General features: G+C 35.4%; 1 protein-coding gene across 1 annotated transcript in view; it reads left to right on the forward strand.

Moving 5' to 3' along the window:
• LOXHD1 (lipoxygenase homology PLAT domains 1) overlaps positions 1-19955 on the forward strand; it is a 271094-nt gene that overhangs the window by 79803 nt on the left and 171336 nt on the right. The window contains exons 5-7 of the mRNA XM_051969666.1: positions 1265-1363; positions 10487-10635; positions 18070-18193. Of these exons, the coding sequence (XP_051825626.1) occupies positions 1265-1363; positions 10487-10635; positions 18070-18193 (372 nt within the window). The remainder of the gene's footprint in view (positions 1-1264; positions 1364-10486; positions 10636-18069; positions 18194-19955) is intronic.

Here is a 19955-nt window from a genome sequence, read left to right on the forward strand (position 1 = left end):
TGCAGTAGCATCTTTGCAGCTTATAGTCTTGGAGATTTGATTAGAGCATGGGAAAGTTGAGTGGTTTATCCACAATGGGACTTGACCTCCTGGTTTTGAGGCCAATTTTCTATGCTACTTTTCATTAGAAAGTTAATTTTTCTATGTACAAATGGCACATTTGTTGTTCAATGATGACTCTTCATGACCCTATTTGGCATTTTCTTGGCAAATTTTCTTCTCCAGCTCATTTTACAGATGAGTAAATTGAGGCAGATAAGATTAAGTGACCTGCCCAGTCTAGGATGAGTCTGAGGCTGGATTTGAATGTGGGTCTTCTTGAACTCTAATCACTGCGCCATCTAACCTCCCTACAAATAGTATATAGTAAACATTTAAATGTTCTCTCCTCTCATTTTCTCCTTTTTTCTCTCCCCTCTCCTTCCCCTTTCTCTCCCCTCTTTTTCCTATTCTTTAACTCCCTTCAAGACTCAGCTCAATTGCTAGAACTATAACCATTCCTTATCCCACATCCCAATTTCATGTTCTACTCCCACTAATTACTTTTGCATGAATTTTGTATTTACCAATCTGAATACCCATTTTCCCCGAGTCATGTAAGCTCATTGAGAGCATTCTTTCTTCCTTTTGTCTTTATATTTCTACTGCTTACCACACTGCTTTACACACAGCAAGTGCTTAATAAATGCTCATTGAATTAGAATATACAAATGAGATAACAGAGGCAAAGAGAGCTGTTTTTTTTATGAGAATGGGTATATTCTTATTGTTTGGTTGGTTTCTCACCTCTCTATTACAAATGTGGAGACAGAAGGGATGGGCTAGGGGAGGATGATATTTCCATTAAAAGGATAGGAGGAAAGTGTATTTAGAATAAACAGCTGGATGCAAGTGAAACAAATGGGTCTCTGAGAGTGTCCCCTGCCTCCCCCAATTAGAGAGCATGATAGACCATTATACCTTATTCTCTGAAATATATGTGTCTTATTAGTAAGTAGAATAATCAAGTCCTATTCTTTTCTTCCCAGTATTATTGATAATGCTCAATATGTGACTAATCAATTCTCTGGTTTCCATTTTCCCTATCTGCAAGGTCTACATTATCTCTGAGGATCCCTTTCACCTCATACATCTTATAGTTCAATCAGATGATCAGCAAGCATTTATTAAATTAAGCTCACTAGAAGGAAACATTTGTTAAATTAAATTAAACTTGCTAGAAAGACTCATGAGTTTCTTTCTTCCTCTCTCTTTTTCTGTCCAGATAACAAGTATGATATCAAAGTCTACACTGGAGATGTAATTGGTGCTGGGACAGATGCAGATGTCTTCATTAATATCTTTGGAGAATATGGTGACACAGGTAATTCCAGGCCATTTTCCCCTCATGTTTCTCTTCTAATGTCAGCCAAGGCTGGCTTTAGGTAGAACACTTTGCAGCAAGTCTGGCCTAGTCCATAAGGTTTGGTTCCAATCTGCATGAAAGGAATCAGTGTCTGTATGTGAAAAAAGGCAGAAAAGAGGGAAACAGCATTGAAAATGCTAAACCAACCTGACAAGGAAAGAGATTTCAAGGCTGCCTTTTGGAATTCTTTGGAAAGCAGAACTCTTCAAGTAAAGCAGGTTTCTGTAGTTAGAATGTGGGACAATATGCCCAATGCTTATATTTTAAATGTGGATTATTCACTTTTCAGGATAAGGTATTTCTTAACTCTTCTGAAATTTCTTCCCATCACATGACCCAAAGCAATGCTGGTTCCTTTGTTCCCTGAGGCTGAGCTCACTAGGGGAGTCTTTCTCACTTGACAATGTCAAAAAAGGTATTTTCTGACATCACCTAAATTTTGTGCTTTACTTTCATCTGCAACACTGATGACATTATGACCTAGTCTGCCTGAGCAGTTTGAGGATTTAGAGCTTTTCAGGGAGACTGACAATGAATAAGGCAATAGACCTTAATTATGGAGTGTTCTTGGAGTGCAAGAAAGAGCCTGAAGTTTAAAACGAGACACTAAGATTGAGAGCAGAAGGTACAGGGGCAGCAGTGGAAGGAGGCAGATTATGAGGCAGACTATTGGAATCTCTTTTGTGGTGGTCTTTTAGCCCATAACAGAAAAAGAGGTAGGGGTGTGAGAGAGTTCTTTGGACAGATGAACATACTTCCCTTAGATTGGGCACCTCCAGGTCTTGAGAACCTCTCCATTGCTCTTCGTAGTCAATGTGTTGGAGACTAGGGTCCTTCATCATTTGCACAATGGGATCAGGCAGGACTTTGTGGGGATGGGTCTGTTTTTGCTCAATCTGCTTGGTTTTCCACACCTCATGTCACAATCGGGGAAATGCTAGAGATGGAATAGAGAAGGAGGATATTTTTATAAAAAGTATAGGGTAAGAGAGTGTTCAGAATAAAGGCAGCTTGTTGCAAGTGGCTATCATACCTTATTGCCTGGAATATGTGATATCTTCTATGACTAGACCCATATGTGATACAGTGGGAAGTTCACTAGCCTTGAAATCCATCCCAAGTGGATTCAAGGTGCAGAGCCCAGCTCCAACAGATGCTCACTATGTGATCTTAGAAAAATCACCTGGCCTCTCTGGGTCTCAGTTTTATCACCCTTGAAATGAGGCTATTGGCTTAAATGGCTTCCGTGGTCTCTGGAGGCTCTGATATTCATGATTTTGTGAAGTGTGTCAGTCAAGTCATATTAAAAGCTTTGCTTTAATGAAGCTGAGATAGAGCTATCATGTAGCTGTAGTAAATCCTCCCTAAATCAGATTAAATGAGGGAAAAAACCAGTTAATATAGAGAAACATTTTATGTACCTTTAAAGAGATGTAATTTGACTGTTTTCAGAATCCTTGCTTCATTTTTCTAAACTATGTGGTAACCTCATATTTTCCCTTTCTGTATCACAGCTTTTCCTCACCTATAAAATGAGAGGGTTTGGGAAAGATGCTCTCTAAAGTTCCTCTAAGTCCTATACACTTACTAATATATTAATTCATTCCAGGTTACCTTAGAATCACATCTTTCTGAGGCACAGAAATAATAATACATATGATTTCTGTGCATGTACCGTGTCTCCCACTAAAGAGTAAGCTCTAGGACAGCAGTTACTGTGCCTTATCTAGATTTTGTAACTCCCCCAGCCCTAGGACACTGCTCTGTACTCAGTCTGGGTCCTTAATAAATAAATAATAAATGTAGTGATTGAATAGTTTTTAATGAAGTGCTACCGATCAGTGGCCTGATATAATGACCATGTTTTGTAATCAGTGTAGCAAAATTCTTCTGAAGTATTTGAATATAGTCTGATAAATGATCCCAAATTTTATAGAAGGAAAAAGAAGGCAATAAGTACTTATTAAGCATCTATTATGTTCCAAGAATGTGCAAAGCACTTTAAAATATTATCTCACTGGATCCTCACAACAACTTTGTGAAATAGGTGATATTCTGTTTCCTATTTTACAATGGAAGGAACTGAGCCAAATAGGTGAAGTGACTTGCTTAGGGTTACAAGGCTCGTAAAGATCTGAGGCTGGAGTTGAATTCAGGTCTTTCTGACTTCGAGCCCACTGCTTTATCCCCTGTGCCATCCCTCTGCCTCAAGAGTGAGGTATGAGATCTGTAGATTTACTTGAAGGCCACCAATTACTCATATCATCCTTGTCTTTCCTCTTGGCTGACAATTCTGCTGAAAGACAGACTACTTCGAGAGATCTCATCTCTACTTGTCCTATGTAGGCAATGAGGTGTTTATGTGTTTATGCTGGCGTTGGATCATACCTACCTTCACACCTTATTTACTGAGGATCTGGAAGCCTTCCTTTTGCATATGACTTCAAGAAAGAAAGATACCATTTCCACATAAGTTTGTCTCTCTCTCCTTTCCCCTCTTCTCTGTCTCTCTGTCTCTGTCTCTGTCTTTCTTTCCCTCCCCCTTCTCTCTCCTTCCCTTTTTCCCTCCCTCCCTCTCTTTTTCTCTCTTTCTGTTCCTCCTTCCCTCTCTCCCCCTTTCTCTTTTTGCCTCAGCTTAGAGTGATTTATTTTTAATTGAACTAAATACAAAATAAGAAAAAAACACGATAGAAAAGGAAAGACAGAAAAGGAAAAGAAAACAAAACACCTGTCATGTGCCCAGCAGAACATCAGGGAGAATTCAAAATATATAACAATAAATTTCCATTTCAAGAAAGCATATATAGTAACAGAAGAGATTATATTCACGAGTATCCAGCTTTCCTTTTCTTCCTTGTAGGTTATTCTTTTGTTCTCTGCTGTGTACTTTTTACTTTATTCTTTTCCCCCCTTTCATTTCTCCTCACTCTACTTGAAGCAGGCTACAATTAAGCACACATATATTAACATATACATACATATATATATCTATATCTTCATATATATTCACACACAGACATATATCTACATATATACATCCATTGCCTAACATATATACACACCACATTATACTCACACACACACATATGCACTTACTCATATGTAAACATGCATCTAAAACAATATCAATATGACATATAATATAGATTTTTCTCTTCGTTGAATCTTTAAGTTTGACTTTGTCTAAGATCAATGGTTACTAGCCCAACTTTTTTTTCTTATAAATTCTACTCCTGAACCTTGTTTTGTCATACTTCTATATATCTCTTATTTCCTATCCCTGCTAACTCTTTTATTTTAATTCTGCTCTTGAATTTTCTTTGCTATTACTGAATCTTTCCCCACCGTGGATCACTCCCTTATCTCCCCCCACACACACTTTTCTTCCCGCTTTATCCCATTCTCATTAATTTATGTACCTTATCCCACTTCTGTTAATCTAAATATCATTTTGTACCTCACCTAATCCTCGAATAAGTATCTCTTGTCTCTTTCCTTAGAGTTAGATTGTCAAAACTAAAAGGAACTTTAACAATCATTTAGTCTAGGGTATATAACTTTTTTGTTTTTAACAGAATATCTATTTAACAGAAAAGGCCATCAAGGGGGTGAGTTTTGTGCATATAGTATGGTAATTTGGGGATTGTGTTGACAAACCTTTTGTTGACAAAAAAAAAAAAGAAAATGAAAAAGAAAAAAAAAAGATAGAATTTAAGCCTGAAGGATGAGTGAGAGTTGTATAAATCTAGGGTGAAGAGCATAGGGAGTGATTTAGGAGGAGTTAGAATGTCAGGGGATTGGACTGTGAACAAAAACATCATCTACATAATACTGGAATGTGGGAAAAATGAAAGGGTGATGGGCCAGGATATTAAAAAATAAATTTCTGTTGTTATTCTGACCTTGACAAACACCAAAAAGCATAAACATTTCCATATACAAAGAACAGAAAAAGAGGATTATGTATGAAACCAAGAATCTCATTATATACAGTTTATTTTTGCAAACATTTATTCAGTTCATCATGTTAGTTCCAAAGCTCTGACTTGTCCCTTTTAATTCTCTTTCTAATCTCTTCTGTACATTTTCTTTATATGCTCCACAAATCCTCATTTCTTTCTTTTTTTTTTTTTTGTTAGGGGGAGGAGCATCACCATTACTAGCCCTAAGATTCTCCTCTACCCCAAAAAACTCTTTCCTTTGTATCAAGTTAGCATAGTAAAGCAAAAGAAATTTATGCATTGTCCAGGTCTGAAAAAATGTGTTTCTCATTCTTTACCTCTAGTCTATCACCTCTATGTCAAGAGATGAGTAGAATGCCACATTCTGAAGTTATAACTCATTGTTGCATTTATCAGAATTAAATCTTTTGAAACTGATTTTAAAAAATTTTGTTGTATGCATTGTATAAATTAAATTAGTCTTTTATTCTGCTCACTGCACTCTGCATCAATTCTTAGAATTCTTTCCAGATTTCTCTAGTACAAATCTTTCAGATTTTTAAAAATTGCACAATAATATACCATTATATTTATATGCCATAATTTGTTTAGCCATTCAAACCATGGATGTTCCTTAGTTTCTGGCTATATGCTATAACAAAAGTGCTTATATGAATATTTTGTACATGAGTTCTTTGGTGCATGTGGCCTATTTAAGCAGTGTCGTATCAAAGAGAGGTGCAGGGAATTTTGTTATGCTAATTTATTATAAGACTTTTTGGGAATAGTTCCAAGTTGCTTTCCAGAATGACTGGACCAATTCACAGCTCCACCAATTGTGCATTAATGTTCTTCTACAGTCCTTCCTAAAGTAATTTTCCTTTTTTTTTTTTTTTTGATCATCTTTGCTAATCTGGTGAGTGTGAGGCAGAATCTCAGTTTTTTAAATTTTCATTTTTCTTATGATTAGTGATTTGCAGCATTTTTTTTTTTCATTTGGTTGTTGATAACTTTTTCTTTTGACAACTGCCTATTCATACTTTTTAGCCATTCATCTATTGGGCAATATCTTTTGCACTTATATTTTTTAATTCATTATATAGCTTAGATATGTGAGATTTATTAGAGAAAATTATTGCAGAGGTTTTTCCACGTTAAATGTTTCCCTTTAATTTTAGCAGCATTGATTCTATGCAAAAGCTTTTCCATTGTATGTAATGAAAATTATTCATTTTATTTCTTGGGATTCTCCTTATCCATTAGTCATTAAAAAGAATATCCTTTCCTGTTTCTCTATTTCACTATGTGACCTTTATCTAGGCCTTATATTCATTTGGAGCTTATTGCAATATACAATGTTAAATATTGATCTAAATCAAAATTTTTTCCCAATGATTTTCCAGTTTTTCCAGCAATATTTCTCAAATAATGAATCTATTTCCTGATAGTTGGAGTCTTTGGGATTACTGACTATTAACATGATATATTTATTTGATCTTATATATTCTTAATCTATCCCACTGATCAGTTTTTTATTTTATTTTAAGTAGGATCAAATACTTTTGATGACTACTGATTTATAGTATAGTTTGAGATATCAGATACTGCTGGGTCTCCTTCCTTCCATTTTTTTGTTATTTCCTTAAGATTTTGAACTTTTTTCTCCTTCAAATGATTTTTTAAAAAGTCTATAAACTAAACTTTCAGTAGTTTAATTAACATAATACTGAACAAGTAAATTAATTTAAGTAATTTTATAATTTTTACTATTTTGACATAGAGCAATCATGAGCAATTAATATAACTCAAATTATTTATATCTACTTCTTTATTTACATCTGCTTCTGTTCTTGTAAGGAGTGTTTTATAGTGGTATTCATATAATTACTATGGTAAATGGATTTCCAAATACTTATACATTCTGTAGTCTATTTGAAAATAATTTCTCTCTCTTTTTTGTTATTTTGGGGGGTAATATAGAGAAAGTTATTATTTGTGGGGTTTATTTTATATCCTACTATTTTACTGACAACATAAATTGTTTAAATTAAATTTTAGTTTAACTATTATATATCATCAACAAAATGTGATAACCTTGTTTCTTCTTCATCTAGGTCTATTCTCTTAATTTTTTGTCCTGTTTGATTTTTACATACAACATTTACAGAAATATATTAAATGTGAATTGTGGTAATGGATATCCTTGCTTTATTCTTGGTTTTACTGGAAAAAACTCTAGCATTTCTCCACTAATGATAATACCATTTTTTGGGTTTAGATATGAAAGGCAAACATATTATATTTGCTAAAAAGCTGACTCCAAACTGGAGTTCCACCTCTCACATACTAGCAATGTGACTCTGGGCAAATCTTTTAACTTTTCCGTGCTCTTGACAATTTCCTAAGATCTATCAACATAAGTTACTGAGAAGATACCAACCTTCATTTTAGTAGAAGGTATTTTCTCCTTTGATTGTTTCCTATCTATAAAATTACAGATTTAGTCTCTATTTTTTTTTAATGAAAGGTTTTTTTTTTTTAAAAGAAATGTTCATTTATTTTCATATTTTGATATTCTTATTTTTTAAAAATATAAATGAATGTTGTATGTTTTATTGGAAGTTCTTTCTGCATCTCTTGATGTAATAATATAAATGCTTTTTTTTGGGGGGGGGAGAGGCAAGGCAGCTGGAATTAAGTGACTTGTCCAGGGTCCCACAGCTAGTAAGTATTAAATGTCTAAGGTCAGATTACATCCACTGCACCATCTATCTGTCCCTATATAATTGCTTTTAAAAATGAATAGCATTTATTATGATTCTTTTTAAAATAGTGAACTAACCCTATATTTCAAGTATAAGTCCAATTTTGTCATATTATATTTTGAAAGTATTTTTGTCTCTTTGCTAGTATTTTATTCAATATTTTGCATCACTATTCACTGTCGGTCAATGGTTTTATTTCTTTTTTGTCTTTGATAGGATCTTTTTTCTTGTTGTTATTTATGAAATATTTGATTTAATTGTTCTTTGAATGTTTTATTGAGTTCAATTATAAAATTAAATAATCTTGGGGTTTTTAAATATTCTTTAGATATTCTGTTATAACTCAATCCATTTCTTTTGATTTTTGAGACTGGATTACCAATATTTTTTATTTCTTGTTCTGTTGATCTGAATATTTTATATTTTTATAATTAATCATTCATTTTATTTATCAACTTTGTTGGCATGTAATTTAGTAAAATAGTTTTTCCAAGTATTCTGCTTTTTGTTTTTCAAAATACATACAAAAGACAGTTTTCACATTTACCTTTGCAAAACCTTGTGTTCCATATTTTTCTCTCTGCCTTCCCCTCCCCCCTTAGACAGCAGGTAATATAGGATAAATATCTACAGTTCTTTCAAACATATTTCCACATTTATCATGCTGCAAAGAAGAATCAGACAAAAAGGAAAAAAAATTGAGAAAGAAAATAAAAAGCAAACAAACAACATCAACAACAAAAGATGAAAATACTATGTTGTGATCCATATTTAGATGACTCTCTCCATCACAAGTCTATTGGAATTGGCCCGAATGACTTCATTGTTGAAAAGGGCCAAGTTCATCAAAGTTGATCATCATATAATCTTGTTATTGCTGTGTACAATGTTCTTTTGGTTCTACTCACTTCACTTAGCACTTAGTTCATGTAAGTCTCTCCAGGCCTTTCTGAAATCATCCTGCTGATCATTTCTTCTAGAACAGTAATATTCTATAACACAATTGATGGATATCAACTCAGTTTCCAGTTCCTTGCCACTACAAAAAAAGCAACTACAAACATTTTTGCACATGTAGGTCCTTTACCCTTTTTAATAATCAATTTGGATACAGTAGAGACACTGCTAGATCAAAGGGTAATGCACAATTTGATAGCCCTTGGGGTATAGTTCTAGAATGGTTGGATCAGTTTATAACTCCACCAACAATGTATTAGTGTCCCAGTTTTCCCACATCCCCTCCAATATTTATCATTGACTAAAATGACAGGAAAAGATAATCTGAGAGGTATGTAGTGGTACCTCAGAGTCTTAATTGACATTTCTCTAAAAAATAATGATTTAGAGCATTTTAAAAGATGATTATAGGTGGCTTTAATTTCTTTTTTGAAAATTATCTATTCATGTCCTTTGGCCATTTATCAATTGTATTCTTAAAAATTTGAACCAATTCTCTACATATTTTAGAAATTCTTTATCAGAATCCTTAGATGTAATTTTTTTTCTCCAGTTTTCTGCTTCCCTTCTAATGTTGACTGCATTGGTTTTGTTTGTACAAAATTTTTAAATATAATCAAAATTATCCATTTTGCATTTATAATGTTTTCTGACTCTTTTTTGGTCATAAATACCTTCTTTCTCCCCAGATCTGAGAGGTAAACTACTCTTTGTTCTCCTAATTTGCTCAGAGTATCATTCTTTATGTCTAAATCATGAACCCATTTCAACCCATACCATTTTGATATAGGATGTTAAGTACTGGTCAGTGTCTAGTTTATGCCCTACTATTTTATAATTTTCCCAGCAATTTTTGTCAAATAGTGAGTTCCTATCCCAAAAGCTGGAGTCTTTGAATTTATCAAATAGTAGATTACTATAGTCATTAACTATTGTGTCTTATGAACCTAACTTATTCCACTGATCCACTATTCTATTTCTTAGTCAGTATCAAATGATTTTGATGATAATTGCTTTATAACAGAGTAAAATAGTTTCTAATAATTTCTTTGTTTCTTTTTGATTTGAATTTTTCTCCTTTGTTTTTGATTTGATTTGATTATTTGGTAGTCTTGTTTTCCTCTCTTCAAAAACAATTATATTAGCTAAAAGTTTATCAATTTTTTTTAGCTTTCTTAAGGTTTTAATTTTTATTTGTATGTACAATTTTTTCCCTTTTAGTTTTCTTATTCCTTGATTTTCAGAATTTCTATATTTTTGACCAGGAGTTTTTCTTTTTTTAAGACTTAGTTATAAAAATAACTTTTAAAGTTTCTATCACTAGGCTGGTCCATTTTTATGCTAGAGAAGGCATGATCATCAGATTTTTTTTCTTTGTCTTTTTTCTTGTATACCTATTTACATATGCATGTACATAGGGGAACGGAGACTGGAAAGTGAAAAAGACAACTTTGAAAAAGGGGCAGAAGATAAGTTCACACTGGATGCACCAGATTTGGGGCAGCTGATAAAAATCACCATTGGCCATAACAATAAAGGTGGATCTGCAGGCTGGTTCCTATCCAAGGTGGGTCCTTAACACTTGTCAATAACTGTTGACAAACTACAAGAGAATTTTTATACTTTTTGGCCTATTATAATGTTCAAGGCCTTTCACAATCCGAGTGAATGGATGGAAAAGATGTCTTTATGAACACTTATAATGTACTAGGCACTGTACTTTGGCAATGCAAATACAATATTGAGACAGTCCATTATCTCAAAGCATTTACATTTTTAGGAAGGCGGTATTGGAAGATGAGTGTTTGGGTCTGAAGAATCACAGGGATGGTGAGTGGAGCCATACTGCAATCAATTAACAAAACTTTTCTAGAAATCAAAGATAGTATTGATTTGTTTGTGTTTTCCAGAATGAAGGAGAAAACCAAGGAGAAAGTGGGAGAAGTGTAGAAGCAGAGCAAGGACAGGATTGGGTTAGATGGCTGGGTGGAATGTGAAGTATGTGTGGCCTGATTTGAGATTGGTTAGACATTAATCTAATTAAGATATTAATTAAGTACTAACTATATGCCATATACATTTCTAAGTACAAGGCTAAAAAGATGGGAAAACAATTTATGTCTTCAGGGATCTTAATTCTAATAAGAGAAAACCATGTGTGTATATGCACATATGTATGTATGTGTACACACATGTATACACACACATACACACACACACATATATAAAGTATAAGATGAATGGTTGGAGTGTGAGGATAGACTAAGAAGCACCACATTTTATATGAAGCTTTTCAAGATTCCTCTTTCTATCAGTCTCCTCCATCCCCAACTACTTTGCATTTCACTATGTTCTATTCATTTTTATTTATTCTTTTTAATATTCATTCTACAGAGAGAGAGAGAGAGAGAGAGAGAGAGAGAAAGAGAGAGAGAGAGAGAGAGAAAGAGAGAGAAAGAGAGAGAGAGAGAGAGAGAGAGAGAGAGAGAGAGAGAGAGAGAGAGAGAGAGAGAGAATCTACCCTTTCTGATTAGGGAATGAATATTTATCTTCTCTAAGACTGAGGTGGTTCATTGTAATCCATCAGTTTTATTGATTTTTAGGGTTATTATTATTTATAAGGGTGCAGCTAGAGGGTGTACTGAATAGAGAGTCAGGTGCAAAGTCAGGTAGACTCTGCTTTCAGAGTTCCAATCTGGCTTCAGACACTTCCTAGCTGTGTGATCCTAAAGTCACCTAATCCTGTTTGCCTCAATTTCCCCATATGTAAAATGAGTTAGAAAAGGAAATGGCAAACCACTCCAGTATCTTTGCCAAGAAAACATCAAATGGAATCCTTAAGAGTTGGACATGATTGAACAGCTGCAGCAGAAGAAGGAATTTCCTTAACTTAGTTTCCCTATATCAATGAAATCACCTGTGCACTGTCTATTCTTATTTTCTCTATTGCAATATCTTTTCTCTATGAGGTGGTCCAACAGACAATTACTAGTATATGAATGTACATATACACTTTTTAGCAATCAATATCAACACACATTCACAAAGGAAGGTGAGCACTTGCAGTTAACAAAATTGTTAAATAGGCAAGATATCTTCATACATCTTTTTGAGAGGTGATACATTTTCAGATGAATTGCAGTAGTCACAGTCTAATGAGTCTGGCACAAATTGGCACCCGAGATGGACCTTGGAGGAGGGAAGGGATTCCAAATGGCAGAAACACAGAGGGAATGCATTCCAATATGGGGAGAATAAATGGAAGAAAGAGAGAATGGGATGAAACTGGGGAGCAGTGTGAGTGGAACAAAGAATATGTAAAGGGGAGTAACAGGAAATAATTTTGGAAAAGTAGATAGGACCCAGATTGTGAAAGGCTCTCAGTGCCAGCACAAGGAGTTTATATTTTATCTTATAAATAGTGAAGAGTTGCTGAAGAATTTTGAACAAAGGGGTGATTTGTTAAAATCTTTTGAACAAGGGGGTGACTTGTTAAAATCTGTACATTAGATTTGAGATAAGGCATTAACAAAACTATAAAAATAGAAAATGTTGACTTGTTATGAGATGTCTCTGTAACGATCAAGCTGGATTCTAGTACTCCAGTATCCTAGACAGGGGAGGAAGACAGTATACAGCTGGTCTAAGGACAGGTGTTAAGCCTTCATTGGCCTTAGGGTTTGTCTGTTTTCTTTGCTGCCAATGAACTGGGAACCATTCCAATTCCTAGAAGAGCCACAAAGATTAATTAATAAATCTGCTATGAAATTATGTATTTTCTCTTTATTTGTTTATCCCCCTGAATATATCCCTTTGGTGCTTAGAAGTAAAACTTTAAAGGATAAGTCTTTTAAAAAATTTAATTCGATTTTATTTTTAGATCCCAATTCTTTCCCCTTCTCCAACTGAGAAAGCAAGGAAAACAAAACCCATTATAGATATGTATGGTCATATAAAACAGATTTCCTCATTAACCATATCAAAAAAAAAAAGGAAAAAAATTGCTTCACTATGCACTCTGAGTTCATCAGTTCTTTATCTGGAGGTAGATACTATGTTTCTTTTCTTTTTCTTTTTCTTTCTTTCTTTTTTTATTGCAATTCTTCTACATATATTTCTACAATTATTATGCTGCACAAGAAAAATCAGATCAAAAAGGGAAAAAAATGAGAAAGAAAACAAAATGCAACCAGACAACAACATTAAAAAAAAATGAAAATACTATGTTGTGATCCACACTTAGTCCCTACAATCCTCTCTCTGGATGCAGTAGGTGCTATGTTTCATAATTTAAGGACTTTGGAATTGTGGTTGATCATTCTGTCAATCAGTAATGCTAACTCTTTCAAAGTTGATTATCTTCATGACATTGCTGTTGCTATATACATAGTTCTCCTGATCCTGCTTATTCCATTTTGTATCAGTTCATAGACGTCTCCCCAGGTGTTTCTGAAACCATCTTCATTCTTTTTAATAGCCCAATAATTTTCCATCACATTCATTTGTCCTTACTTATTCAACCATTCCTCAATTGAACCCCTTAGTTTTTAGTTCTTTGCTATCACAAAAGAGCTACCATAAATATTTTTGTACATAATGGATTATTTTGAAATGTAAATTTTAGAGCAGTGTTGCTGGCTACAAAAGATTCCATGTTTATGGATCAAAGTAAGGGAACTCAGGGAAGCTCTTCCTCTTCTATAGGCAAAACTAGGGGCAGGCTAAAGAATGAAGGTGAGAACAGTGATAAACTAGATTTTGACTTTGAGTAAAGAGGCCACAAGATCAGGAGGACAGGATCAGTAAAAGATGGGAAATGTTCACTTCTCAGCTCTCAAGTCTACCTAATATAGCCTTCATTGTGCTTTCTTGCCTCCTGGGTTGTTTACAGTTGGACATGTCACTATTTGGGATTTCTAGGTGATGCAGTGATTAGTGTGCTAGGGCTGGAGTCAGGAAAACTCAAATCTGGCCTCAGATGCTTACTAGCTATGGAACTTTGGCCAAGTCACTTAACTTTTTTTTGCCTCAGTTTCCTCATCTGTAAAATAAGCTGGAAATAGAAAAGGCAATTCACTCCAGTATCTTTGCCAAGAAAACCCCAAATGGGGTCATGAAGACTCAGACATATTGAAACAAGTAAACAAAAACAACATCATGTCACTATTCAGGCTAACTGAGGCTTCTCAAGACTTAGGTTGTTGGCCCCCTTTTGCCTTAACCTAGACAGCATCTCACCATGAATAACAGCTTTTTTGAGGAGAAACTTTAGTAAGAGCCTATTAATGCCATTCAGGTATATTAGCATTCTCACTTACTTGATGATGTTCTCTTTCAGCTTCTCCATTCATGGTGTTGAATGACTGATAATTAGATTCTTTGGGTTTACTCTCCTGCGCATCACAGTCTGCTAGTTGACTTGTGTATACCTACAACTCCTGATCGACCATCTGTGAGGAGGAATTAACTAAACACAGTCCATTTTCCAGGCTAACAACATTTCCTGACTCTAGTCAAAAGCTACAAGGTCACATGGTTTTTAGAGGAAGATTTGAATTCAGATCTTCTGATTTAAGGCAATGACATGAACTGGTGGACAAAAACATTAATAGAGTCTTTAATCTGCAATAATAAAGATGTAGTATCCAGAACCAAGTGGAGTTACTGTATTCTGTCTAATTAAACTGCCTCTGGAAAATTGTTTTCACTCTGAAGTTCTACATTTTAGCTCTTAAACTATGTACCATTTTGCATTGGGATATATTTTAGCATCAAGATTCCCTTGTCTGGAGATCCCAAATCATGCAATCATGTTTTTTTGAAGATTTTTTTTGAAGATTTTTTGAATCATCGATTTTGAAGCCTTATCTGACCGATATTTACGCCAGTTGCTCCCCCAATTCCCATCCATAATGCTGTTGGCCAAAATTTGCATTGTGAAGGGAACACAGGAAAATCTATCTATTCTGTTCAATGACATCATTTATTACCATCCCTCTCTGTCTCTACCACTGCAGATTTCCAATTGTGGGGTGAATGAAAAGAAGCTCTTGTTGGAGTTCAGATGTGATGAAAGGCTACCTGTCTCAGGCTTACCCTCATTTCACAGGGTGCTTGCTGTTGGCAGGAACCATTGTAGATCTGGGCTATGGCCAGTAGTTTTGTGAATACAAAAACTTAATTTTACCATTCCATTGATGGCAAGAAGGCTCCAGTGGACTGATTCACTACCAAACCCACAGAGACTAACCTACAGAAGTAGATATACCTGCCTTAGGAATTCTTTATCTGGACAGGATCATCCTGGTGGGCAGACCCACTCAGAGGATTAAATTATAGATCAGAAAGTTGTTTAGTGACTTCAGAATTAGAGTAAAGGGAGATGAATATTTTAGAGGATATTCCTTTTAAGAAAAAATCAACTTCACATGTACAAAGATGGCAGAGGTATGGGTGGATTTCAATTTGGCTGAAAAAAATGAGGTTTTTATAAATTCTATATGTCAATAGTATGAGCTGGTAGCCAAAAATATTGATATATCTTTAACCTGTAATAACAGAAATGTAATGTCCAGGGCTAGGTAGGAAATAGTGTTATTATACTTTACCTGCAAACCACCTCTGGGGGGGATTGTGTCCAGTTTGAGATACTCCATTTTAAAATGGATACTGATAAGAAGGGAGTATTCAGAGGAAGGCAAAAAGGATGATAATGGACCTCAGGATTCTGCCATATGAGCACTCATTCAAGGACATAGGCTTTAAATGTAGCTTTGCTGCATGCTATTTGATGACCTTGACAAATCTATGAGCTTCTGTTTCCTCACCTAAAAAAATTAAGGGATTTGTATGAGATGACCTTCAAGATTGATCCCTTTCAGGTTTAAATACTCTGAAATGGGGACATCCAGCCTGAAGAAAGAAAGCTTGGGTGGGGGAAAGAGGGAGGAGAATGGGATTCATAAGGGCTGTTTTTTTTTTTTTTTTTTTTTAAGTATTTGAAGGGAGTTTGGACTTGAAGTGGAAATAGGGCACTGGGTTGAGAATCCAGAGGAAAATTTGTATTCCAATCCTGCTTCAGAGATTTACTAGCTGTGTGATTCTGTGCAAGTGACATAAACTCTCTGTGCTTCAGTTCCTTCATTTGTAAAATGAGAAGTAGATGGATTCATTCATCTAGGTCCCTTTCAGTTCTCAATTTATGATTCTATATCTCAATAACTTGTTCAGCTTGATCACAGAGGGCAAAAAGAAGAACAACAGATAGAGGTTGGAAAGTGGAAAAATTAGGCTTGGTATCAGAAAAAAAACCAACTACAAAATTTCCTAACAAATCTCTCCCAAAATAGAACAGGCTGCCTCTGCAAGCAATAGGTCCCCCTTCTTTGAGGTCTTTGAACAATGATTGGATGACCACTTGTCAGGGATGTCATAAGAGGGGATTCTTTAACAGGAGTGGATTGGACTCTGAGCTCCCTTTCCACTCTGAGATTCCGTGACTTGGTGATATATATTTATACAGCTTGATGAATGGCCCTTCTCTACTCTAGGGATATTTCTGTCTAATGGAGCGGGACTGATCTAGAAACAGAGCAGCCTCTTCCCTGGGCAGTGCCGGAGACGCATTCACGAATGCTACCATATAACTCATTTTTTTTTTCAGTGCTCCTTTTCTGTCACCAAATGCTTTGGTCACTGCCACATAACCCAAGAAAGAACATATTGCAATTAATCTATTATGTCTTATCTTGCATCAATTATATCTCAGAGGTAATATCTTTCTTACAAGGAAAGGAGAGGTTCCTTTAGTACCTTCACAGACCATTTCTCAGGGTAGCTTATTTCTAGGTGAACCCTTGTCATTTTACTTTCAGAAAGTGATATGTTTTGATCTTGTCACTAAATTCTAGGAGTCCAATCTATTTTGAGTCTGCAGCTACCTGTGTTTTGCCCAAATTACTTTCCTGTACCCATTCTGGTGTCCAGCCAAACTGGACTGTTCTCTCCCCCATCCTAAACACTGGTAAACTCTGCTAACTTTACTCAGTTGGTATAACTCTTTCCTCTGCCTGCTATGTCATCTCACCCCCTCATTTCCTGTTTCTCCTATTCCTCCTTCATAAGCCAAATGCCATCTCCTTTAAGAAACAGGGTATGGTAGAGGAGAATACTGCACTTGAAGTCAGAGACCTAGGTTCTAATTTTGGCTCTGCTATTTACTGTTTATGAGAGCTTGAGCAAGTTTAACCATTCTTTACCTCAGTTTCCTAACTATAAAATAGGAGATTGGACTAGTTGACTTTGAAGATCTCTTCCAGATCTAAATCTGATTCCCTAAGATAATGTCTTTCCCTCTCTCTGTCACATATAGCACTTAATTTTGTAGTTCCTGAATGTGATTGACATGTAATAATATAGTTATCTTTGCAGATAGCTTCTTATCTCTCTACTAAGTTGTAAATTTCAGGAGAGTAAGGACTGTGTTTTACCTAATTTTAAAAAATCTTTCTTAGCACCTAATAGCAGTGTACTACATACCAGAGGTATTAATGTTTATTGACTGGCTAAATAATTAAGTGGAAAGCAAGTTAAAGAATATATGTGGTAGAATTTTAAAATCTCAGCTCCCATTTCTTAAACTCAAGTTTTGTGGAAAATGCCAAACCAAATTCCTCACACATTAAGTTCTTGATTATGGAGAGGAACGCTGGTTTAGATAATAGAAACAACAGATAATTAAAAATCATTCACACTTGGCTTTGCAATGCATAGCAGGAGATGTATGTTTTTTAGTAATAGAATTACCCGTATAATGATGCTTTGCTTAGGCTAACAATAAAATGAGTTTGTATTTCCAGAGCACAGAGCAGAAAGAGGTAGGTCAAATGTATCAAGGGAGAAACCTGACTAGAAGTCTTAAACATTCACCATAGATGATCCAAAAATGGATAATTAAGAGTTGACTATATTCTCTTCTTCCTTCCATTCCTCCCCCTTCCAGATCATCATCGAAGACATTGGGAACAAAAGAAAATATGATTTCCCACTTGACCGATGGCTGGCTCTAGATGAGGATGATGGCAAAATCCAACGGGATATTCTGGTGGGAGGTGCTATAACCACAGGTAAAGACTCGGGATAGAGGGTCACTGTTAGGGTAGAACCAGAATCTTTATCATAGCTACCATCTCATGAGAATCAACAAACAGGTGAGATAGCCACTGTCCACCATTCAGTCTAACTTAATATTACCTTGCTCATCCTGGTTGCTTTGCCCCGATAAGTGATTGGCAGCACAGTCAGAGCATTTGCATCCCAATTCAATGTTCATTCCATTATACAATATGAAGTAAACATATTCAATTTGAATAAAGATACTGCGGTATGTAAAGAAGTCACATTATTTTTTTTTCTTAGCTGAGAAGTAGCTGAAGGAGTGACCATTAGACTCATTTTAGTAGGTTTTTGAGTTATATGCAGCTTCATTTAGATTGTCTATAGGTAGCCACCCCCTCCATTATGTCTCAGCCAGGTCTGTATAGGCTTGGGGCCACTCCCAACCTCAGGACTGAAGTGATAACATGGGCAATACAGTCAGGATAAAAATTTGATGCTAAGGAAGAGGTGGACAATGTTCATTTCTGTGCTACAAGCAGAAAGAGGAAGGTCAGGGTACCTAATATCTTGTCACAACTGTAGTGATTATCATTCAATCAATCAATATTTATCAAAAACCTACTATTACACTATTATTGTTCTAATCTGGGGATACAAAAAAAAAGGCAAAAAAATAGTTCCTCTCCTCAAGGATCCCCAATCAAATGGGTAAAACAACAAATAAACAAGTATAAACTATGGACAGGATAAATAAGAAATAATTAAGAGGAAAGGTACTAGAATTAAGAAGGTTTGGGAAAGGTTTTCTGTAGAAGATAAGATTTTAGAGAAGACTTAAGGAAGTTGGAAAGAGGTAAGAAAGGAGAAAACTTCAACTTTTCTTCTTCACTCTTCTTCCTTCTCTTCACAATCTGATTCCATCCTATCTATCTAGAATTATTACACATTAATCCCTACCAACTATTCTCTACCCAACCTCAATTCTCCAGGAAGGGGAAGCATGGAATAGGAGAGGACACTTGAAGATTTGTAGAATTCTAGAGCTTGAAGATACTCTAAAGATTATCAAGTCAACCCCCTCCACCCCATTTTACAAATAAGAAAACTGAGCCATAGATGAAGTGAATTATCCAAGATCACTTAGGTAGCATCTAAGACTTAAATTCAGCTCCTTTGACAATATTCAAAGCTCATTAGTCCATTTAACAAACTTTTATCAGCTGCCTACTATGTGTAAAAAAAAAAGTGCTAGGATTTGGGAAGGATATGAAAGTAATAAAGACACAGTTATCTGCTTTCTAAAATGGAGGATGCCTTGGCTTCCAAGGAGGAGGGGAACATGCTGCAAAATTTAATAAGAAGAGTTTTTGTTTGGCCGCTTTGCTTTCTACAGCTCTATCTCCTCGCACAATCTCTCAATCTCTCCCTGACTTTCCCGGATCTCACTGTCCTCTGCTTATCCCAAACTCCACACTGCAACATTCCCCTCAGACCTTCCCTACCTCTCAGATCTAAAATCACCTCTCCCCTGCCAATCAAAATGTATATTCCCTTAAGGACGGCAGTTCGATTAAATTGCATTGCAGGTTTTACATTCTGCGGATTTGGCTTGCAGCCTGCTCAGCCCAGCTCCTTGTCTTTCTCCTCCAGCAGGATGTGGACACTGAAAAACACTAACTGCCAGACTTTACCTTTTCTATTTCTTTTTCATCAAGAAAAAGTCTCTCCTGACCCCTTAATCTCCTAATTAGAGCACTAGTACCAGCTTCC

This window comes from Antechinus flavipes, chromosome 1 (genome assembly GCF_016432865.1).
Source record: "Antechinus flavipes isolate AdamAnt ecotype Samford, QLD, Australia chromosome 1, AdamAnt_v2, whole genome shotgun sequence".
Taxonomy (NCBI): domain Eukaryota; kingdom Metazoa; phylum Chordata; class Mammalia; order Dasyuromorphia; family Dasyuridae; genus Antechinus; species Antechinus flavipes.